At 45.0% G+C, this 20,146-nt stretch overlaps 2 protein-coding genes across 4 annotated transcripts; both read right to left on the bottom strand.

Annotated features, from left to right (window-relative positions):
• Positions 1-2,019: 2,019 nt before the first annotated feature.
• On the bottom strand, positions 2,020-19,096 carry znf519 (zinc finger protein 519). 3 transcript variants are annotated; one of them, XR_004223076.1, is made up of 3 exons: positions 10,452-10,836; positions 3,645-7,129; positions 2,020-3,614 (listed from the first exon to the last, which is right to left on the bottom strand). XR_004223076.1 is itself a non-coding variant. In NM_001102709.1 (2 exons), the coding sequence occupies exon 2, from the start codon at positions 6,984-6,986 to the stop codon at positions 5,352-5,354; it is 1,635 nt and encodes a 544-aa protein (NP_001096179.1). In that variant the 5' UTR covers positions 6,987-7,129; positions 18,958-19,096; the 3' UTR covers positions 2,161-5,351. The 3 variants fall into 3 exon arrangements, 1 of the variants encoding a protein (NP_001096179.1); XR_004223075.1 differs by lacking the exon at positions 10,452-10,836 and adding an exon at positions 8,306-9,007; NM_001102709.1 differs by lacking the exon at positions 10,452-10,836 and adding an exon at positions 18,958-19,096 and having other exon boundaries at positions 2,161-7,129.
• On the bottom strand, positions 12,396-19,101 carry znf84 (zinc finger protein 84). The gene is given in 2 exon segments (NM_001016873.2): positions 12,396-13,844; positions 18,958-19,101. A coding segment is annotated over 1 exon segment (1,158 nt). The 5' UTR covers positions 13,712-13,844; positions 18,958-19,101; the 3' UTR covers positions 12,396-12,553.
• Between the last annotated feature and the right edge of the window lie 1,045 nt (positions 19,102-20,146).

Genomic DNA, 20,146 nt, shown 5'->3' with positions numbered 1-20,146 from the left:
CTAACATGTTGTGCTACTGTCGATAACTTCTTCCCCGTTTCCCTGTGAGTATCAGCCTTCCTGCCGGTGCTACAGAGCTGCTGTATGTGTTGTTTCAGCTTTTGCGCAGTGATACCCGACAAGGACATTCCAGACAAGAGATCACTCCCTGGGTTTTACACTTTATATCATTGCTGATTTTTCATACTTTGCCAAATCTGTCTGTATAAGAGGTTTTCCTGATCATTTGGTTGCGCACAGTACAATCCCCACATGGAAAGCGCCATTAAGCTCCTTTCTTTGGGGGCCATTAGAAAAATGGCTATGACATAAAGGGGTTGATTCACTAAAGGTCGATAACGCTTATCGCATGCCTTTTTTAGTTAAAAAGCATGCGATTATTAAGTCCCGATTCATCAAAGTCATTTTGCACGCATTAAGACGCATATCGCATGCGCAAAAAACGCAATGCGTTATTTACTTCGCATTTCGTTAATTCTCGCATAGATATAATACTAACACATGATTCACAAACACATATGAAGCATTAAAAGCGCTAAATATCGCATTGGTCTGTGCGAATATTAACCCCTACTTGGGGCAGGCAGTATGTAAAGTAAATTGGGGTTTGTGAGCTTTTGGCAACACAATACGGACTTTGCAGTGGGATTTATTCAAGTCTGTGTTGGCCCCAGAGTGATGCAGCCGCCAGTTTTCGGCGAAATGGTCATTTTCAGAAAAGTAGTTTTCCGAAAGTAATGGTTACGTGCGTAATATCATGCGCTAATATAGCACACGGCAAAATATATTGCGCGCAGCAGAAAATAACGCACACGGCAGGAATTAATGCAGGAAAAATGCTCAGCGTGAGTTAAATAACGCAGAGAACATCACGTCTTAATTATGACGCCTGTCCTTTTAGTGAATCGAGCGTTAAGTCGCAAAAAATACGCGATAACGTTTTTACCGCATGCTATAAATAGCACTCGTTTTATCGACCTTTAGTGAATCAACTCCAAAATGTCTTTCAAATGGGGACTTCTCCTGTAACGCACCCCGACTTGTTTTGGTAATTCTAAACGTAAACGTTCATCCCCCAGTAGGATGTTCCAATGTGCGTTGATAATGTTACGCACTTCCTCGCTATTGGTACTGCAGGTACTAATGAACCTTGGGCCACCTACATCATTATCTTTACTTTTCTTTTCCAAGAGGGTCTACCTGTTTGTGCAGAGAGCTCTGTTAGAACATCCTCGATCTCTTAATCTCAATTTAAGGTTTTGGGCATGTGCTTTAAAAATCTCAGGAGATGAACAGTTTCTTTTTAATCTTAAAAATTCCCCATATAGTAGGGCTTTTTTTTTTGACAGAGAATGGATGGAAACTTGAATATGTCAATAAGGAATTAGTGGCTGTTTCTTTTCAGTAATTTTCAGTGGAAAGATTCCCTATTATATCTCTTGTGATTGTGAGATCTGAAATATATGAACACTCATTCAACACAGTCTCCCATCTCTCTTTGAAGTTACAAAGTTCTTTATCCAAGAACAAATATTATGTTCTAGGCCAATATTCCTCAATTTGATCATTACTGTATCAAAGTCCAAGTAGATCCCATCCACTGCCATTCCAGCATCAAGGTTTCTGCTCACCTCCTCATAAAAGACAATTAAATTAGATAAAACCATGCTGGCACAAACTTATAGCATTGTGAACTGCAATGTATTCAAGTACCCTATCCCTTATTACCCCTTCCAAAAGCTTTCCTACTACTGATGTCAGACTAACAGGCCTATAGTTTTCAGGCTGAGAACGGGATCCCTTTTTGAATAACGGCACCACATTAGCAATCCGCCAGTCTCTCGGCACCATGCCAGACCTCAACGAATACTGAAAAATTAAGTGAAGAGGCTTGGCAATCACAGTGTTAACCTTGTTTAGTACCCTGGGATAAGTGACCCATGCATCAATAGTTATGTTACTAGGATCGGGTCTATTAAAATGGGAGCCTTCATTAGCTTCTCCTCATTTGTGTAGACAGATGAAAAATAAGGCTCTATATGCCCCATACTATGGGAAAAGAATGAAAAAAACCCTCTGTGTGCCAGGAACCTTCTGCCCTTAACCCCTCGGTTGCTGAAACAATAAAGTGAAAGAGAGAAAAGTGAAGAAACAGCTCAGTAGTTTTACACTCTGTCATTTTATAACATTTGTATCATTTGCATTTGAAAAAAAGTGAAGTTTGCAAAAAATGGTCACTAAAAAGGGGATATTATGGGATGAGAGAACCCCTTTAAATAATAGCAACTTCCATTACCACTGGTTGGTGTTTTCCATTGCATTCTAGGGAAGTGGAAAAACTATTTTTGGTTAAGACTTATACACCCCCAGTGGCCCTTATCCTAGGAGGCCCCAGTTATTATCCCATTTGTCACTTGGCTCCCTGGGCAGAGGGCTTGGCCAACAAATAGTACCTGTGTGCCCATGGCAACGCCCCTGAGTTACCCCAATCATGCTCCATTTTGCAAATAAACCTGCCCATGATTCCCATGGCATCTTCTCAAGGGGAAATGCTTCCCTTCTATTAAAAAACTTATGCCTTATATCAGTTACTCACCACCAATAAAACCATTATGTTACCCAAATTTACTAAGAAGTGGGAGAGGGAGCTGCAGATGCAACTTACAGGAGATCAATGGGGAAATTGCTTTTATCTTACGCACAAATTTTCTATAGCTTGCAAAGAGACAAATTATAAAATAATCTCAAGGTGGTATAAATGCCCCGAAATCTTACATAAAATTTACCCCACGGTCACGGAGCAGTGCTGGAGATGTGGAACTGAGATAGGGACCCCTTTGCACATCTGGTGGAAATGCCACTGATCCCATTCTGGGAACAAATATTCAAGGTTATTAACTCCTGCACAGGTCTAGATCTAAAACCAGATCCCTTGATAGGTATCCTCTCAATCCTCCCAGGCTCAGTCTTTAAATATAAAAGGTCTCTGTTAGGTTTCTGCCTGGGGGCAGCCAGGACAGTGATACCACGCCACTGGAAATCCATTACCCCCCCTACTATAAGTGAATGGGTTAAAGAGATGGGAAATGTTATGCGAATGGAGGAACTACTTAGCAACGTCCAAGGGACACCAGACAAGTTTGTCCTGACATGGTCCCCATGGGTTATGTTTTTAGAATCATATAGAGATGAATGAATGACACCGGACTAGGGGCACTACTAGAAAGCAGATATACACAAAAAGGTCAAATGTTACTTGTTGAAGATGACAGGTAGTTAATAACAGAGCGACTGAGCGACTGGGCACCTCCAAGTTCTGCTTCCCCATTATGGATACTCTCTTTTTCCCTTTTCTATCCTGGTTTAAAGAATTACTTTTACCTTTTTTGTTCTTCCTTGTTACTTTCCCCCCTCTCCTTTTCTCACCATGTTCTTCTCCCTCAGTACTATATCAGACAATAACATTGCAATAAGGGCAGCAATAGGAGACACCACCGCTACAGCTTAACTAAGCATAATAAATATCAAAGCTATCTTAGACAACTTTGTCAGAGCAGAATGTTACGAAAACTATCATTGCATTTTGCATGGCTGCAAAAAATCTATAAGTATACCTGTAAGTATCTATAAGTCTATAAGTATACCCGATACATGAAGCGTTCATTATGCCTACTGTATAAAGCTGTCTGGTTCTGATATGTACTGTACGCATATAAAACTGAAAATAAAGAATATACAAAAAAAAACAACTTATGCCTCATTCTACGCAAGTGAAAGTTTTTGGATCATCTGGTTTAGGCAAAGGGAGCTGTTACGAGAGAATGTGTTCACTTTTGGGCATGGGAAGATGTTCTCCTCGTGTGGATTATCTGATTCCATTGAAGGATGCCCTTGTTAGAGAAAGATTTGCCACATTCTGTACATGGGAACTATTCCCTTTTTATGTGAATTTTCTGGTGTTTCCGTAGGTATTCCTTTACAGAGAAGCCTTTGCCACATTCCGTACATGGGAACTATTCCGTTTTTATGTGAATTTTCTGGTGTTTCCGAAGGTATTCCTTTACAGAGAAGCCTTTGCCACATTCTGTACATGGGAAAGGTTTCTCTCCTGAGTGAATTTCCTGGTGTTTCCTAAGGTACTCCTTTACAAGGAAACATTTGCCACATTCTGTGCACGTGAAAGATTTCTCCCCTGAGTGAATCATGTAATGCCGCTGAAGGTAATACTTTGAAGAGAAATTTTTGCCACATTCTGTACAAGAGAAAGTTTCCCTTGGATGAATTTCCAGGTGTTCGGTCAGGTATTACTTTTCAAGGAAACATTTGCCACATTGTGTACATGGGAAAGTTTCCCTTTTTATGTGAATTTTCTGGTGTTTCCGAAGGTATTCCTTTACAGAGAAGCCTTTGCCACATTCCGTACATGGGAACTATTCCCTTTTTATGTGAATTTTCTGGTGTTTCTGAAGGTATTTCTTTACAGAGAAGCCTTTGCCACATTCCGTACATGGGAACTATTCCCTTTTTATGTGAATTTTCTGGTGTTTCCGTAGGTATTCCTTTACAGAGAAGCCTTTGCCACATTCCGTACATGGGAACTATTCCCTTTTTATGTGAATTTTCTGGTGTTTCCGTAGGTATTCCTTTACAGAGAAGCCTTTGCCATATTCTGTACATGGGAACTATTCCCTTTTTATGTGAGTTTTCTTGTGTTTCCGAAGATATTCCTTTACAGAGAAGGCTTTGCCACATTCTGTACATGGGAAAGGTTTCTCTCCTGAGTGAATTTCCTGGTGTTTCCTAAGGTACTCCTTTACAAGGAAACATTTGCCGCATTCTGCGCACGTGAAAGGTTTCTCCCCTGAGTGAATCATGTAATGCCGCTGAAGGTAACTCTTTGAAGAGAAATTTTTGCCACATTCTGTACAAGAGAAAGTTTCCCTTGGATGAATTTCCAGGTGTTCGGTCAGGTATTCCTTTTCAAGGAAACATTTTCCACATTGTGTACATGGGAAAGTTTCCCTTTTTATGTGAATTTTCTGGTGTTTCCGTAGGTATTCCTTTGCAGAGAAGCCTTTGCCATATTCCGTACATGGGAACTATTCCCTTTTTATGTGAGTTTTCTTGTGTTTCCGTAGGTATTCCTTTGCAGAGAAGCCTTTGCCATATTCCGTACATGGGAACTATTCCCTTTTTATGTGAATTTTCTGGTGTTTCTGAAGATATTCCTTTACAGAGAAACCTTTGCCATATTCCGTACATGGGAACTATTCCCTTTATATGTGAATTTTCTTGTGTTTCCGTAGGTATTCCTTTGCAGAGAAGGCTTTGCCATATTCCGTACATGGGAACTATTCCCTTTTTATGTGAGTTTTCTTGTGTTTCCGTAGGTATTCCTTTACAGAGAAGGCTTTGCCACATTCTGTACATGGGAAAGGTTTCTCTCCTGAGTGAATTTCCTGGTGTTTCCTAAGGTACTCCTTTACAAGGAAACATTTGCCGCATTCTGCGCACGTGAAAGGTTTCTCCCCTGAGTGAATCATGTAATGCCGCTGAAGGTAATACTTTGAAGAGAAATTTTTGCCACATTCTGTACAAGAGAAAGTTTCCCTTGGGTGAATTTCCTGGTGTTTGGTCAGGTATTCCTTTTCAAGGAAACATTTTCCACATTGTGTACATGGGAAAGTTTCCCTTTTTATGTGAATTTTCTGGTGTATGCTAAGGCTATCGTTTGTAGAGAAACATTTGCCGCATTCTGTGCATGGGAAAGGCTTCTCCTCCAAGTGAATCGCATAATGCCGCTGAAGGTGGCTCTTTGAAGAGAATCTTTCACCGCATTCTGCACATGGGAAATCTTTCCTTCTTGCGTGAATTGCCTGGTGTTTCCCAAGGTATTCCTTTTTAAGGAACTGTTTGCCACATTCTGTGCAAGAAAAGGAAATAACGGGGGTCATATTCTTACAATCTGTGCATATGAATGGTTTCTCCCCAGTGTGAGTTGTGCAGGGGTAGAGAAGGTTTCTCACACTGGGAAAGGTTTTCCCACATACAGTACATGTAAATATTCTCTCTGTGTGTACGTGTTGTAGGTGTCTGTCAAGGTTTGTCTTACGAGAGAATTGTTTTCCACATTCCGAACACATGAAAGGTTTCTCTCCTGTGTGAACAATTAAGTGAGAAGAAAGGATGGACTTTGCAGAGAAGCTTTTGCCACATTCTGTACAAGTAAAAGGTTTCTCCCCTGTGTGAGTCGCCTGATGACTGGTAAGGGAGCTTTTTACATAGAAACTTTTCCCACATTCCTCACAAGAAAATGGTTTAGTCTCTCTGTGAAGTTTAAGGTGGTTCTGAAGGTGGCAGTCATGGGAGAAACTTTTCCCACATTCTATACATGGAAACAGATCTATTCGTATGTGAATATTCTGGTGGCTGAGTAGTTGAGAGCGCCGCCTAAATGTTTTCCCACATTCGCTACATGCATACGGTTCTTCCTTTGTGTGAACTCTCTCGTGGTCTCTAAGAGCCACCTTGAACCTGAAACTGCGCCCACATTCTGTGCACACATATGGTTTCTCCCCCGTGTGAACTCTCTGGTGACCTTTAAGGATTGACTTTCGAGTGAAACTTTTCCCACATTCCATACACGTGAAAGGCCTCTCCCCCGTGTGAAGTCTTTGGTGAACTCTAAGGGTGCTGAGCGCATTAAAGCATTGTCCACATTCTGTGCACTTATATGGTTTCACTCCTGTGTGTATTTTCATGTGGTTTTTAAGGATATGATGTAGCCTAAAGCGTTTCCCACACTTTGTACACTTGAATGGTTTTTCTCCTGTGTGAATCCGCAAGTGAGTATTGAGGCAATTTTCTGTCGCAAATTTTTTCCCGCATTCTGTACATGTGAAAGGTTTCTCCCCTGTGTGAGTAAGAAGATCACCTTTGTTTGCAATTCTTTGCCCACATTCCTTCTGGGAGTTGGGAATGCTCATTGCACTAAAGCTTTTTCTCAGTCTGTGCAGATTTCCTGGTGTTGGAGAAGTTGCACAGTCGAATGGCCTCTTGTCTTTATGCAAAGAATCAGAGAATTGTTGGCTTCTGGGGCTTCTCTAAATCTTCTTTCCAAGATAATATGCTAACAGGAAGAAAAACAAAAATTAAAATCAAATCAATATTAAAATTTTTATCTAGAAAGCAGCAGTCCTGCCCTGCTTTATGGCTGAGATTCTAGCTATCTGTATAACAGAGCATTCTGTCACAGTGGCACAGATCCTATCTGATCCTCCCCATTGTAAGCAGCAGTCCTGCCCTGCTTTATGGCTGAGATTCTAGCTATCTGTATAACAGAGCATTCTGTCACAGTGGCACAGATCCTATCTGATCCCCCCATTGTAAGCAGCAGTCCTGCCCGGCTTTATGGCTGAGATTCTAGCTATCTGTATAACAGAGCATTCTGTCACAGTGGCACAGATCCTATCCCCCCCATTGTAAGCAGCAGTCCTGCCCTGCTTTATGGCTGAGATTCTAGCTATCTGTATAACAGAGCATTCTGTCACAGTGGCACAGATCCTATCCCCCCCATTGTAAGCAGCAGTCCTGCCCTGCTTTATGGCTGAGATTCTAGCTATCTGTATAACAGAGCATTCTGTCACAGTGGCACAGATCCTATCTGATCCCCCCCATTGTAAGCAGCAGTCCTGCCCTGCTTTATGGCTGAGATTCTAGCTATCTGTATAACAGAGCATTCTGTCACAGTGGCACAGATCCTATCCCCCCCATTGTAAGCAGCAGTCCTGCCCTGCTTTATGGCTGAGATTCTAGCTATCTGTATAACAGAGCATTCTGTCACAGTGGCACAGATCCTATCTGAAACCCCCCCATTGTAAGCAGCAGTCCTGCCCTGCTTTATGGCTGAGATTCTATCTATCTGGAGGCCCATTGAGGAACTAACCAATAAGTCATTAGGATGCCCTATAATGATTTTGCAGGGATGACATTGCACACACTGACACACAGAAGTAAACAGACAGCACATGCAGGTTAAACTCAGTTTCTGATAAATACCCCCATGGGGCAGATATTGACTAGTTATTAATAGTGATCAATAGGAGTACTGGGAACTCAGAGCTGGGATATAGAAACCCAATTGCAGATCCTTTTAATACAGATCCCTTAGCTACACCCTGCTCATTCACTACAACTCCCAGCATGCCCAGAGAGCACAAGCCTGTAGCTCAGGGGAGCCATTTTGGTGCAGTACGTCTCTGCCTAAACACTATGGCTGATTATTCCATCTAGATTGGATCAGTACCTCGGTACCATTGGGTCAGTACTCTGGGTCTGATCCCTGTCCCTCCAGCAAAGTAACAACTTCACATCCAATCACTTTCTCCTCACTTCCGGATCTGCAGGTTCTTCTCACAATCCTCAGATCAGCTTCCCAGGGTCCTAGTGCCCCTGCCCAGGGGAATCAGTTTGGAGCCAACTAATCAAGGGGTCAGTGTGTAGAGAATCTCCCAGGGCCACTGGGATTCACAAGGGGAGGCTTAAAGCAAACAAGTCAATTCACTGACTCCCACAAACAGCTGCCCTGGCCCCGCCCCCCAGGGAGACAGGAGCTGCAGGGTCCTAGTGCCGGGCTTTCCCAGGCATTTCACTGGCTTGCTATGGACCCAGGCAAACTATGGGTTAAAGTAGGTAAATACCCAATGGCTGTGGCGCTGGGGGCTTATTCCCTGCTGATATCATTCAGTGCCAGGAACCAGCTCTGCTCTGTCACATTCACCTAAATGGGAACCAAGTTCATGTCACTATTGCTCTCCTCCTCCTCTTATTAAGATATAGTTGGGGGGGGTTGTTACAAAGTGATTCATTTATAGGGACCTGCCCCGCCTGCTGCCCCCACTGTCTGACTCACAGAACCGCCAGATCCCTGATAGAGATCAACAAAGTATTTCTACTGCTTCTGTGTACAGTGTTCCCTTAGTGTCTGTCTCCTCTTAGGGCTCTGGTACACGGGGAGATTAGTCGCCCGCGGCAAAACTCCCTGCTCGCGGGCGACTAATCTCCCCGAGTTGCCTTCCCCCTGCCATCCCACCGGCGAACATGTAAGTCGCCGGTGGGATGGCACACGCGGCGGCGCGATTTCGCACAAATCGCCGAAAAAGACTCGCGAGGCTTTTTCGGCGATTTCCCGAAATCGCCCCGCCGCATCTGCCATCCCGCCGGCGACTTACATGTTCGCCGGTGGGATGGCAGGGGGAAGGCAACTCGGGGAGATTAGTCGCCCGCGAGCAGGGAGTTTTGCCGCGGGCGACTAATCTCCCCGTGTACCAGAGCCCTTATACCTTCCTCCCATCCCCATACTCCCGCCCTTATACCCCGTGTAACTACCCCCTCTCATCCCCATACTCCTGCTCTTTTACATTGTGTAACTACCCCCTCCCATCCCCATACTCCTGCCCTTATACCCCGTGTAACTACCCCCTCCCATCCCCATACTCCTGCTCTTATACACCGTGTAACTATCCCCTACCATCCCCATACTCCTGCCCTTATATACCGTGTAACTATCCCCTCCCAACCCCATACTCCTGCCCTTATACACTGTGTAACTATCCCCTCCCAACCCCATACTCCTGCTCTTATACACCGTGTAACTACCCCCTCCCATCCCCATACTCCTGCTCTTATACATTGTGTAACTACCCCCTCCCATCCCCATACTCCTGCTCTTATACACTGTGTAACTACCCCCTCCCATCCCCATACTCCTGCTCTTATACATTGTGTAACTACCCCCTCCCATCCCCATACTCCTGCCCTTATACATTGTGTAACTACCCCCTCCCATCCCCATACTCCTGCTCTTATACATTGTGTAACTACCCCCTCCCATCCCCATACTCCTGCTCTTATACACTGTGTAACTACCCCCTCCCATCCCCATACTCCTGCTCTTATACATTGTGTAACTACCCCCTCCCATCCCCATACTCCTGCCCTTATACATTGTGTAACTACCCCCTCCCATCCCCATACTCCTGCTCTTATACACTGTGTAACTACCCCCTCCCATCCCCATACTCCTGCTCTTATACATTGTGTAACTACCCCCTCCCATCCCCATACTCCTGCCCTTATACACCGTGTAACTATCCCCTCCCATCCCCATACTCCTGCTCTTATACACCGTGTAACTACCCCCTCCAAACCCCATACTCCTGCTCTTATACACTGTGTAACTACCCCCTCCCATCCCCATACTCCTGCTCCTATTGTCCTGTTAACTCTCCCTTGTCACAGGCTTAATAGGAGTATTACAGTACCAAACAGGAGTATTACAGTACCAAATAGGAGTATTACAATACCCTTATAAACAATAACAAATCCAACCCTCGACGCCTGTTTTCTATATCCAGCCCCATTCTGCCTCCCTCATTAACTCAATCACTCACCCCCATGCACTTTGCTGATTTATTCATCCGTCATTTATAAATCCATTTGCCTGACGCATTTCGTGCGCATGTGTAACGAATTATAGGGAATCACAGGCTGCGGATGAATAAAGTCAATCTAACGGTGTTTCCGGGGTGTGGTTGAAGCTGTATTTTTGCCAATTATAACTTGATCTAAAAAGTACCCAAAAAGTATAGTTAACAGTTTGTGTTCTGTAATCCAATAGAAAATGAAATAAAATCTCTGCACAGACTCGCCCCTTCACAGTATCCAGGGAAAAGGCTGCAGACGCGCTGCTCATTTACAGGCACCGCTGTTATGACACTATTAAACGGAAAAAAAACTGCACTCCTTGTGCTAAAAAAGTCCTTTATTGCATTAAATATAAACACATGTGGCTACTGTGAAACCAACAGCCTGACGCGTTTCTGCCTATGATTAAGGGTTCTTCCCGAAACGCGTCAGGCTGTTAGTTTCAGAGTAGCCACATGTGTTTATATTTAATGCCATAAAGGACTTTTTTACCACAAGGAGTGCAGTTTTTTTTCTGTTTAATAGTGTTCTGTAATCCAACGACCAATCATATCGCTGATGCCAATCTATGCTTATGTTGCAGAAACTGGTTATGAAACGTTTGGCTCTCTCACATATAAGTCAATAAACATCATATCCAACAAAATCATCAGCTGTTCACAACTCCGCCTACTTTTGGGCATCTAACAATCATCGTATTTTCATTCAGTCTGAGCCCATGACTGTGTGATTCAAGTTTGGGGGGTGTGGCCTCAAAGCTGTAAGACTGGCAGCAGTTTCAATTTCCCCATTAAAGTCAATGGGTGAAATTTCATTGGCTGTTGTTGGTCCCTCCCACTTTGGGATCTTTTTCCCATTAAAAAAGCACAAAGAACCAGAGCCCCCTTTAGACATGATGAAAAGAAGTTTCACTTCTGTCGATTAATTTGTCCATTAAATAAACCCAATAGGGCTGTTCTGCCCCCAATAAGGGGTAATTATATCTTAGTTGGGATCAAGTACAGGTACTGTTTTATTATTACAGAGAAAAGGGAATCATTTAACCATTAAATAAACCCAATAGGGCTGTTCTGCCCCAATAAGGGGTAATTATATCTTAGTTGGGATCAAGTACAGGTACTGTTTTATTATTACAGAGAAAAGGGAATCATTTAACCATGAAATAAACCCAATAGGGCTGTTCTGCCCCCAATAAGGGGTAATTATATCTTAGTTGGGATCAAGTACAGGTCCTGTTTTATTATTACAGAGAAAAGGGAATCATTTAACCATTAAATAAACCCAATAGGGCTGTTCTGCCCCCAATAAAGGGTAATTATATCTTAGTTGGGATCAATACAATAAATTGTTTTATTATTACAGAGAAAAAAGGAAAACATTTTTAAAAATTAGAATCATTTTGTTATAATGGAGTCTATGGGAGATGGCCTTTCCTTACTTCAGAGCTTTCTGGATAACAGGTTTCCGGATCCCATACCTGTAGTATTAGTAGATAATGTGATCAGTAAAGGTGGCCATACACGGGCCGATTCTAGCTGGCGACATGGGTCCCTTAGACCAATTCGGCAGCTAATCGGCCCGACCGATATCTGGCCTGAAATTGGGCAGATCTTGATCGGGCAGGTTAAAAAATGTACTCAGATCGGGGACCGCATTGGCTTGTTGATGCGGTCCCTGAACTGACTGCGCCCATTACCATTGTTATAATTCCATCGTTTGGCCCCAGGCCTAAATTCACCCGATATCACCCACCCGTAAGTGGGGATATCAGGAGAAGATCCACTCGCTTGAGGACCTCGCCAAGCGAGCGGATCTTAACGTGTATAGCCACCTTTACAGCCCAAGGCAGAGACAGCAATCTGACACCCTGAGAGACAGCTCCCTATCACCCGTTAAACAGACAGACAATCTACATTCACACTCTACTTTATTGTAATAATTGTTGCTAATTGGTAGAAAACAGGGAACGGATGGAAAAGCTTGTGACATGATATTTTTCTAAAAACAGTAAATAACTAAAGATCTACGAGATTCAGACACACAAGCCCCCATGTACGTTGGTAAGTGGTCAAACATCTCTCCCAGGGGAGGGGCAGGAAGGCTCGACTTTGCAGAGGAATGGTTGTCCCATTACAAAGGTTTCTCCCCTGTGCGAGTCATTTGATGCCTGGTAGGTTGCTCTTTGGACCAAAACGTTTCCCACATTCTGCTCATGTCGAACATCCCTCCCAGGGGAGGGGCAGGAAGGCTGTAGTTTGTACAGAAACGGTTGCCCCATTACAAAGGTTTCTCCCCTGTGCGAGTCATTTGATGCCTGGTAGGTTGCTCTTTGGACCAAAACGTTTCCCACATTCTGCTCATGTCGAACATCCCTCCCAGGGGAGGGGCAGGAAGGCTGTAGTTTGTAGAGGAACTGTTGCCCCATTACAAAGGTTTCTCCCCTGTGTGAGTCATGTGATGCCGGGTAGGGTTGATCTTTAGAGAAAATAGTTTCCCACATTCTGTTCATATCGAACATCTCTCCCAAGGGTGGGGCAGGAAGGCTGTAGTTTTTAGAGGAACTGCTGCCCAATTTCAAAGGTTTCTCCCTTGTGTGAATCACGTAGTGCCTGGTAAGGTTGGTCTTTAGACAGAAACGTTTCCCACACTCAGTGCAGGCAAATGGTTTCTCCCCTGTGTGAATCCTACTGTGCCCGATATAGTCGCTCCTTGAAATGAAACTCTTCCCACAAACTGTGCAAGGAAATGGTTTTTCCCCTGCGTGGATCAAGCGATGACTATTAAGGCCGGAGACATTCGGGAAACATTTCCCACACTCTGTGCAAGTGAAAGGTTTCTCCCCTGTGTGAGTCGTGTGGTGGTACTGCAGGCCTCCCTTACTGCTGAACCGCTTCCCACATTCTACACAAGAAAATGGTTTCTCCCCTGTGTGAACCCTTGAGTGCGCCTGAAGTTGGTCTTTCTCGGAGAAGGTTTTACCGCATTCCATACACATGAACGGTTTCGCTCCTGTGTGAGTTTTAAAGTGCTTGACTAGATGATACTTTACAGAGAAACTCTTCCCACATTCTGTGCAGGTGTGGGGTTTCTCCCCGGTGTGGATTCTCTGGTGAGTGTACAAGTTGCTTAATGACGATAACGTCTTCCCACATTCTGTGCATCCGTAACGTTTTGCCACGGAGGGAAGCTGGGAAGTTTGCCACTGAGGGAAGTTGGGAATGCTCATTGCACCAAAGCTTTTTCTCAGTCGGATACAGATTATTCTCTCCAATGTGTGGGTTTCCTGGTGTTGGACGGTCTAATGGGCAAAAACCAAACCAATGGATCGTTGGCTTCTGGGGCTTCTCTGCGTCTTCTTTCTTTCAAGCAAATATGTAAAAAAAAAAAAAAAAATGTGAATGTAATTAAGAGTAAAAACTCAATTAATGGGCTTGGTAGATAAGTGTTGCTCTTATATCTCATCTTTATTCCATGTCCAGCAATCATGTATATTCCTCAACTGCTATGACTTTTGGGCTATTAAAGGACATATAAACCCCAAAAAATCATGTTTTTGCCTAATAAAAGAAAACATAATTCCGAGCAGCTTTCCGTTGAGCAGTTTTATGCTTTAGAAGTTCTGTGTAAATGTAATTGTTATTGAAAGCAGCATTTTCTGAACTCCCGGTCGTTACTTTTTAAACCATGTCTCCTCCAGCGAGTCGGGTCTGTCAGGCTGCTGCCTTGTGTTACATTGTTTCAGCCAGAGCCCCCAGGGCAGGGAATAGAAACGGACCCCCCTAAAGGATCTGGTTAAACAAGTTACAAACAAACAACTATGGGCGGGGCCTTTGTTTGGGGGAAAAGGTTCCTCCCACAATATGGAAAGGAAGGCTGATGGGTTCCTGTACTCTAACGCCCTTCATTAGCATAGTCACATGTTTATCAAAGGCAGGTAATTAGCATGGGATAACGAGAGGGTGGAGCCTTAATTTGCCCCCTGGGGGGTAACTATGGAACATAAACAGGTGCCTGAGGGAGTAAAGTTGGCCATAATATTCGGTGCGTTTATGGCAAGTCGGCGAGGAGATATCACAGGAGGCTGCTGATATCGGACGACTTGCCGATCGGGCACGTTAGAAAATTTTGATCGGGCGCCATTGAAGGCGTCCGAGCAAAATCTATGTTCAGGGCTGAATCGGCAGGAGGAGGTAGAAATCTTATTGTTTCTACCTCCATATCTGACGATTCAGCCCTGAACGTCAGTGGGGGGCTGTGTTGCCACCTTAACGGAGACATATTGGATAAATGGAAAAACTCTAACCCTGTAGGCAATTATGAATAATATCCGGTGCTGGTTTCCCTTTGGGCTAAACATTAACCCTATCTGTAACAATGGCCCCTTTATTGGAGCTCCCTATAGATCCTCTCAGGTCCCTGTCTGGGTTTCACATGAGGGGTGGGCGTGTCCTAACGGTCCCTGCCAGAAGCACAGTAGGAGGGGGAGAGCCAATCACAGCCCTGGAGTCACACAAGCACAGACAGGCTTCAGTTCCCTATCAGGTCAGCCTAGCTGCTGATTGGTTCCTATCCTACAGTGCCGCCGCCCCCCCTGCACAGCCTGGGAAAGGAGGCAGCAGGAAGTGGCACAGATGGGCGGGGCTAGTGGGGTTTGGGGGAATTTCTCAATAAATCAGTCAGAAACACAACTTTAAGCCCAATCCTTCTATATCTAGAGGAGTATAATTCCCTGGTACATTCATCATGTTTATAGGATGTGTCTCCTTTAATATAGAGCATAAAGGAGAAACAAGAGTTACATCACATTTACACATGAAGGAGAAACATACGAGTTGCTCAATTAAAGGGGATATAAACCCAACTGTAAATGCAAAAGAACTGACCAATGAGTGTTATTCTACTTTAAGCATCCAACACTGATGTTGCTGGACTACAGCTCCCAGCATGCCTCACCCTTCATTATATGTTACATTATTGTGGGAGTTGTAGTCCGGCAACAGCGGAGTTTACATCCCCTTTAATACATTTTGCCGGAGTTCCCCTATAAAGGAGCAGGCACTGCAGCGGGCAAAGGGTTACAGTCCATTCCAACAGCAGGAATTACTGAGGGTTAATATGGAGCATGAAGGAGAAACAAGAGTTAAATCCCATTTGCACATAACCCTGAGGGACATGACACACAGAATTAACCCTGAATTGACCCTGCCCCCCCATGAGCATTTGCCCCCCCAGAGGTCACTTGCAGACTTTAGTTATAAAATAAAGCGGAAGTTGCTGTGTATAATAAGGCTGAGAGGGAGGGTCCCTTCCCTGTGAGTGACCCCTGAGCCCCTGACGCACCCCCACAGAACAACAAACCGGCTCGTTTCTCCCGCTAATCCCGTACCCTGTGTTGTTTGGCGTATTCGCTTGCCAGTCACCCTAAGGGGGTTGTTTATTTGTTGTATCACACGCCAATCAGTGTACTAGCCCCGCCCTTGATCTCCTATTTGCCAAAGCGATCCCTTGTCGCAGAGCTGGGCGGGGAAGATTCCGTCATACAGATACAGTGGGGGCGCACTGGCTGCTGGGTAATTGCGTTGTAGTTTCAGTCAGTTGTGCGGGCAGTGCTTATTGGTAAGCCGGGCGCTTGGGCAACGCTGATAGGCAGAGAGTTCTGTCTCAGCCAGTCCCCCAGCAGGTTTCCATGGTAGCATGAGAGGCCCACTATACTATATAGGGCAGGGGCCCCCAACCTTTCCTACTCGGGAGCCACAGACAAATGTAAAAAGACTTGGAGAGCAACACAAGCACCATAAAACTTTATGGAGGAGCCAAATAAGGGCTGTGATTGGCTATTAGGGGCCTCTATGCACCCTATCAGCTTACAGGGGCTTTATTTGGTAGTAAATCTTGTTTTTATTCAACCAAAACTTGCCCCCAAGTCAGGAATTCAAAAATAACTCCCTGGTTTGGGGGCACTGAGAGCAACACCCAAGGGGTTGGGGAGCAACATGTTGCCCCTGAGTCACTGGTTGGGGATCACTGATATATGGGAACCACTTAGCGATATTATACCTGTCCGGCAATGTGAGCACTTTCTACCCATGATGCACTGGGCTTCCCAGGAGTCTGTGCTGTGTTACTATAAGCGAGTCCATGTTGCACTGAGCTCTATCGCCTGTGGCCCTTTACTTGTCATTAAAGGAACAGTAACACCAAAAAATGAAAGTGTTTTAAAGTAATTAAAATATAATGTACAGTTGCCCTGCGCTGGTAAAACTGGTAAGTTTGCAACAGAAACGCTACTATAGTTTATATAAATGAGCTGCTATGTCAACACGGGGGCAGCCATTGAAGCTGGGAAAAAGGAGAAAAGGCACAGGCACATAGCAGATAACAGATAAGCTTTGTAGAATATAATGGGGGTTTATCTGTTATCTGCTAAGTAACCTGTGCCTTTTCTCCTGTAAATGGCTGCCCCCATGGCTACACAGAAGCTTTATTATATAAACTATAGTAGTCTTTCTAAGGAAAACACACCAGTTGTACCAGTACAGGGCAGCATTACATTATATTGTAATTACTTTTATACACTTTCATTTTTTAGTGTTACTGTCCCTTTAAACCATAACTCCCAGCACAGCACAAGCAGCTAACTGGGAGTTGTAGTTCAACTTTGAGCCGTGCTGGTATCATGGTTGCCAACATTTTCAAAATGGGACCCAGCAATGTTCTCTCCCCATGGCCCATATGTACTGGTACTGTCCAAACCTGCCCCGTATGTACGGTACTCAGCCTGCAGCCTTGTGCCTTTATATAGGGGGCACAGAACCCCTCAGTGACTGCTAATATCCTTATCATTTACAGTAGGGGGTACATTATCCCTTATAATACATGAGTGATACTCAGAGTTCCCTGTATAACTCAGCCTGCAGCCTTGTGCCTTTATATAGGGGGCACAGAACCCCTCAGTGACTGCTAATATCCTTATCATTTACAGTAGGGGGTACATTATCCCTTATAATACATGAGTGATACTCAGAGTTCCCTGTATAACTCAGCCTGCAGCCTTGTGCCTTTATATGGGGGGCACAGAACCCCTCAGTGACTGCTAATATCCTTATCATTTACAGTAGGGGGTACATTATCCCTTATAATACATGAGTGATACTCAGAGTTCCCTGTATAACTCAGCCTGCAGCCTTGTGCCTTTATGGGAATGGGATAGGGACCTTAGATTGTAAGCTCACTGGGCAGGGACTAATGTGAATGGGATAGGGACCTTAGATTGTAAGCTCACTGGGGCAGGGACTGATGGGAATGGGATAGGGGCCTTAGTTTGTAAGCTCACTGGGGCAGGGGCTGATGGGAATGGGATAGGGCCCTTAGAGTGTAAGCTCACTGGGGCAGGGACTGATGGGAATGGGATAGGGACCTTAGATTGTAAGCTCACTGGGGCAGGGACTGATGGGAATGGGATAGGGACCTTAGATTGTAAGCTCACTGGGGCAGGGGCTGATGGGAATGGGATAGGGACCTTAGATTGTAAGCTCACTGGGGCAGGGGCTGATGGGAATGGGATAGGGACCTTAGATTGTAAGCTCACTGGGGCAGGGGCTGATGGGAATGGGATAGGGACCTTAGATTGTAAGCTCACTGGGGCAGGGGCTGATGGGAATGGGATAGGGACCTTAGATTGTGAGCTCACTGGGGCAGGGGCTGATGGGAATGTGATAGGGCCCTTAGAGTGTAAGCTCACTGGTTTCCACAGCCGCCAGTTTAGCAGCACCGGCTCAGCCTCGGGAAACAATAATGTGTTTAAGTTTCACTTGAAACTCGGGGAAACCGAAAACAATGAGGGGATTAACTTCCCCTTTAGAAACAATGAGGGGATTAGCGTCTCTGTGAGTACGTGCCTGGCGCCGACTATTCTATCCCTGCTCTTCTACAGCTCCGCAGGGTACAATGGGACGCGACAGATCCAACCTGCAGTGTTTTTTTATAACAAAAAAGTTTAACTAAACCTGAATAAATCTCAAATCATGGGAGGAATTTCCGATTTTTTTGAAAAAACTTACTAAATATTGTGGGTTATTACAGAGCATGAGGGGAAACACAGAGTTAAAGGGGAAATAAACCCAACTGTAACAGAATTCACTTCTTTATAGATGCAAGAGAAGTGACCAATGAGAATGCTTGATCCCTGTATCAGGCCCCTTGCTGGTACCTTAGATATAACATCGCTTTATACAGCCCTGATGTGGCTGGACTACAACTCCCAGCATGCCTCAGCCTTCATTATACGTTACATTATTGTGGGAGTTGTAGTCCGGCAACATCAGGGCTGTTACATCCCCTTTACAGGAGCAGGCACTGCAGCAGGCAAAGGGTTACGGTCCATTCCAACAGCAGGTATTACTGAGGGTTAATATGGAGGATGAAACAAGAGTTAAATCACATTTACACATAAATCCCTGTACAGTCACTTACTTTGTTTTATTTCTTCTCCCTACAGAGCCCGCACATTGGATGCTGGGAGTTGTAGTCCGACAGCCCCTGACGCGCCCCACACGCCGCCACAGAACAACACGGAACCCGCTCTCCCACTAATCCCGCACCCTGGGCTGTTTCACTCATATACTTGCCAGTCACAAGCTCGGCCGGCCCTAAGGAGGGCGTTTATTTGTTGTATCACACGCCAATCAGTGTACTAGCCCCGCCCTTGATCTCCTATTTGTCGAAGCGCTCCCTTGTCGCAGAGCTGGGCGGGGAAGATTCCCTCACACAGATACAGTGGGGGCGCACTGGCTGCTGGGTAATTGCGCCGTAGATTCAACCAATTGTGCGGCAGTGCTTATTAATAAGTCAAGCCGCTTGGGCAACGCTGATAGGTTGAGAGGCTTGTTCTGTCTGAGCCAGTCCCCCCCGCAGGTTTCCATGGTAACGTGAGCGGCCCGCTATATTATTTATGTGCCCCACTTAGCGATATTATACCTGCCCGGCAATGTGAGCACTTTGTACCCATGATGCACTGGGCTTCCCAGGAGTCTGTGCGGTGTTAGTATAAGCGGAATGAGGCGAGTCCATGTTGCGCCGAGGCTGCCGGGGTTGGAGGTTTTCCCGCCAAATTGGGCCGCTAATTTAACCCCAGGTGGGTTTCCCAAGTACAAACCCGCCAAGGTACAGGTTTGGGCTATTTTTATTGAGCCTTGGCGGGTTTGTAGTTTGGAAACTAGTCGAAGTTCCCACACTAGTTTCCCTAGTGTGCCTGTCCCACTGCATGCTGGGTAATATAGTTTGTATCTAACAATTAGCCTACAGATAGGATTAATATAAAACTACAATACCCAGCATGCAATTGGGCAGTACAGACAGAGGCTCCCATTTCTATTCTATATAGGCTCAGCCTGTCTGCCCTACAACAGCCAATCAGAGGAGAGGCATGGGAATAAAGAGACAGGGAGCAGCCATGGGCAGTAGCTTTAGCAGCTCCCAATACCAGTGCATTAGCGGCCGGGGGAGCACAGGGATCGGTCTGGGTTTTTTCCCGGTGCCCCGGTTGCCCAGTCCGACCCTAGGGGTCCCCACTTACTCCTGCCCTGCAATGAAACGCTGTCTGCAGAGGTAGTTTTCTCTAAAACAAAAGACAAATTTGCCCCTCACTCTATATAATACCCTG

This window comes from Xenopus tropicalis, chromosome 6, assembly GCF_000004195.4.
Source record: "Xenopus tropicalis strain Nigerian chromosome 6, UCB_Xtro_10.0, whole genome shotgun sequence".
NCBI lineage: Eukaryota > Metazoa > Chordata > Amphibia > Anura > Pipidae > Xenopus > Xenopus tropicalis.
The sequence above is the reverse complement of the archived record's forward strand: the minus strand, read 5'-3'. Positions and strand labels throughout refer to the sequence as shown.

What these genes read in the sequence shown, in the direction of transcription:
- znf519 (NM_001102709.1), bottom strand. Translation starts at nt 6,986, where the DNA reads ATGAGCATTCCCAACTCCCAGAAGGAATGTGGGCAAAGAATTGCAAAC.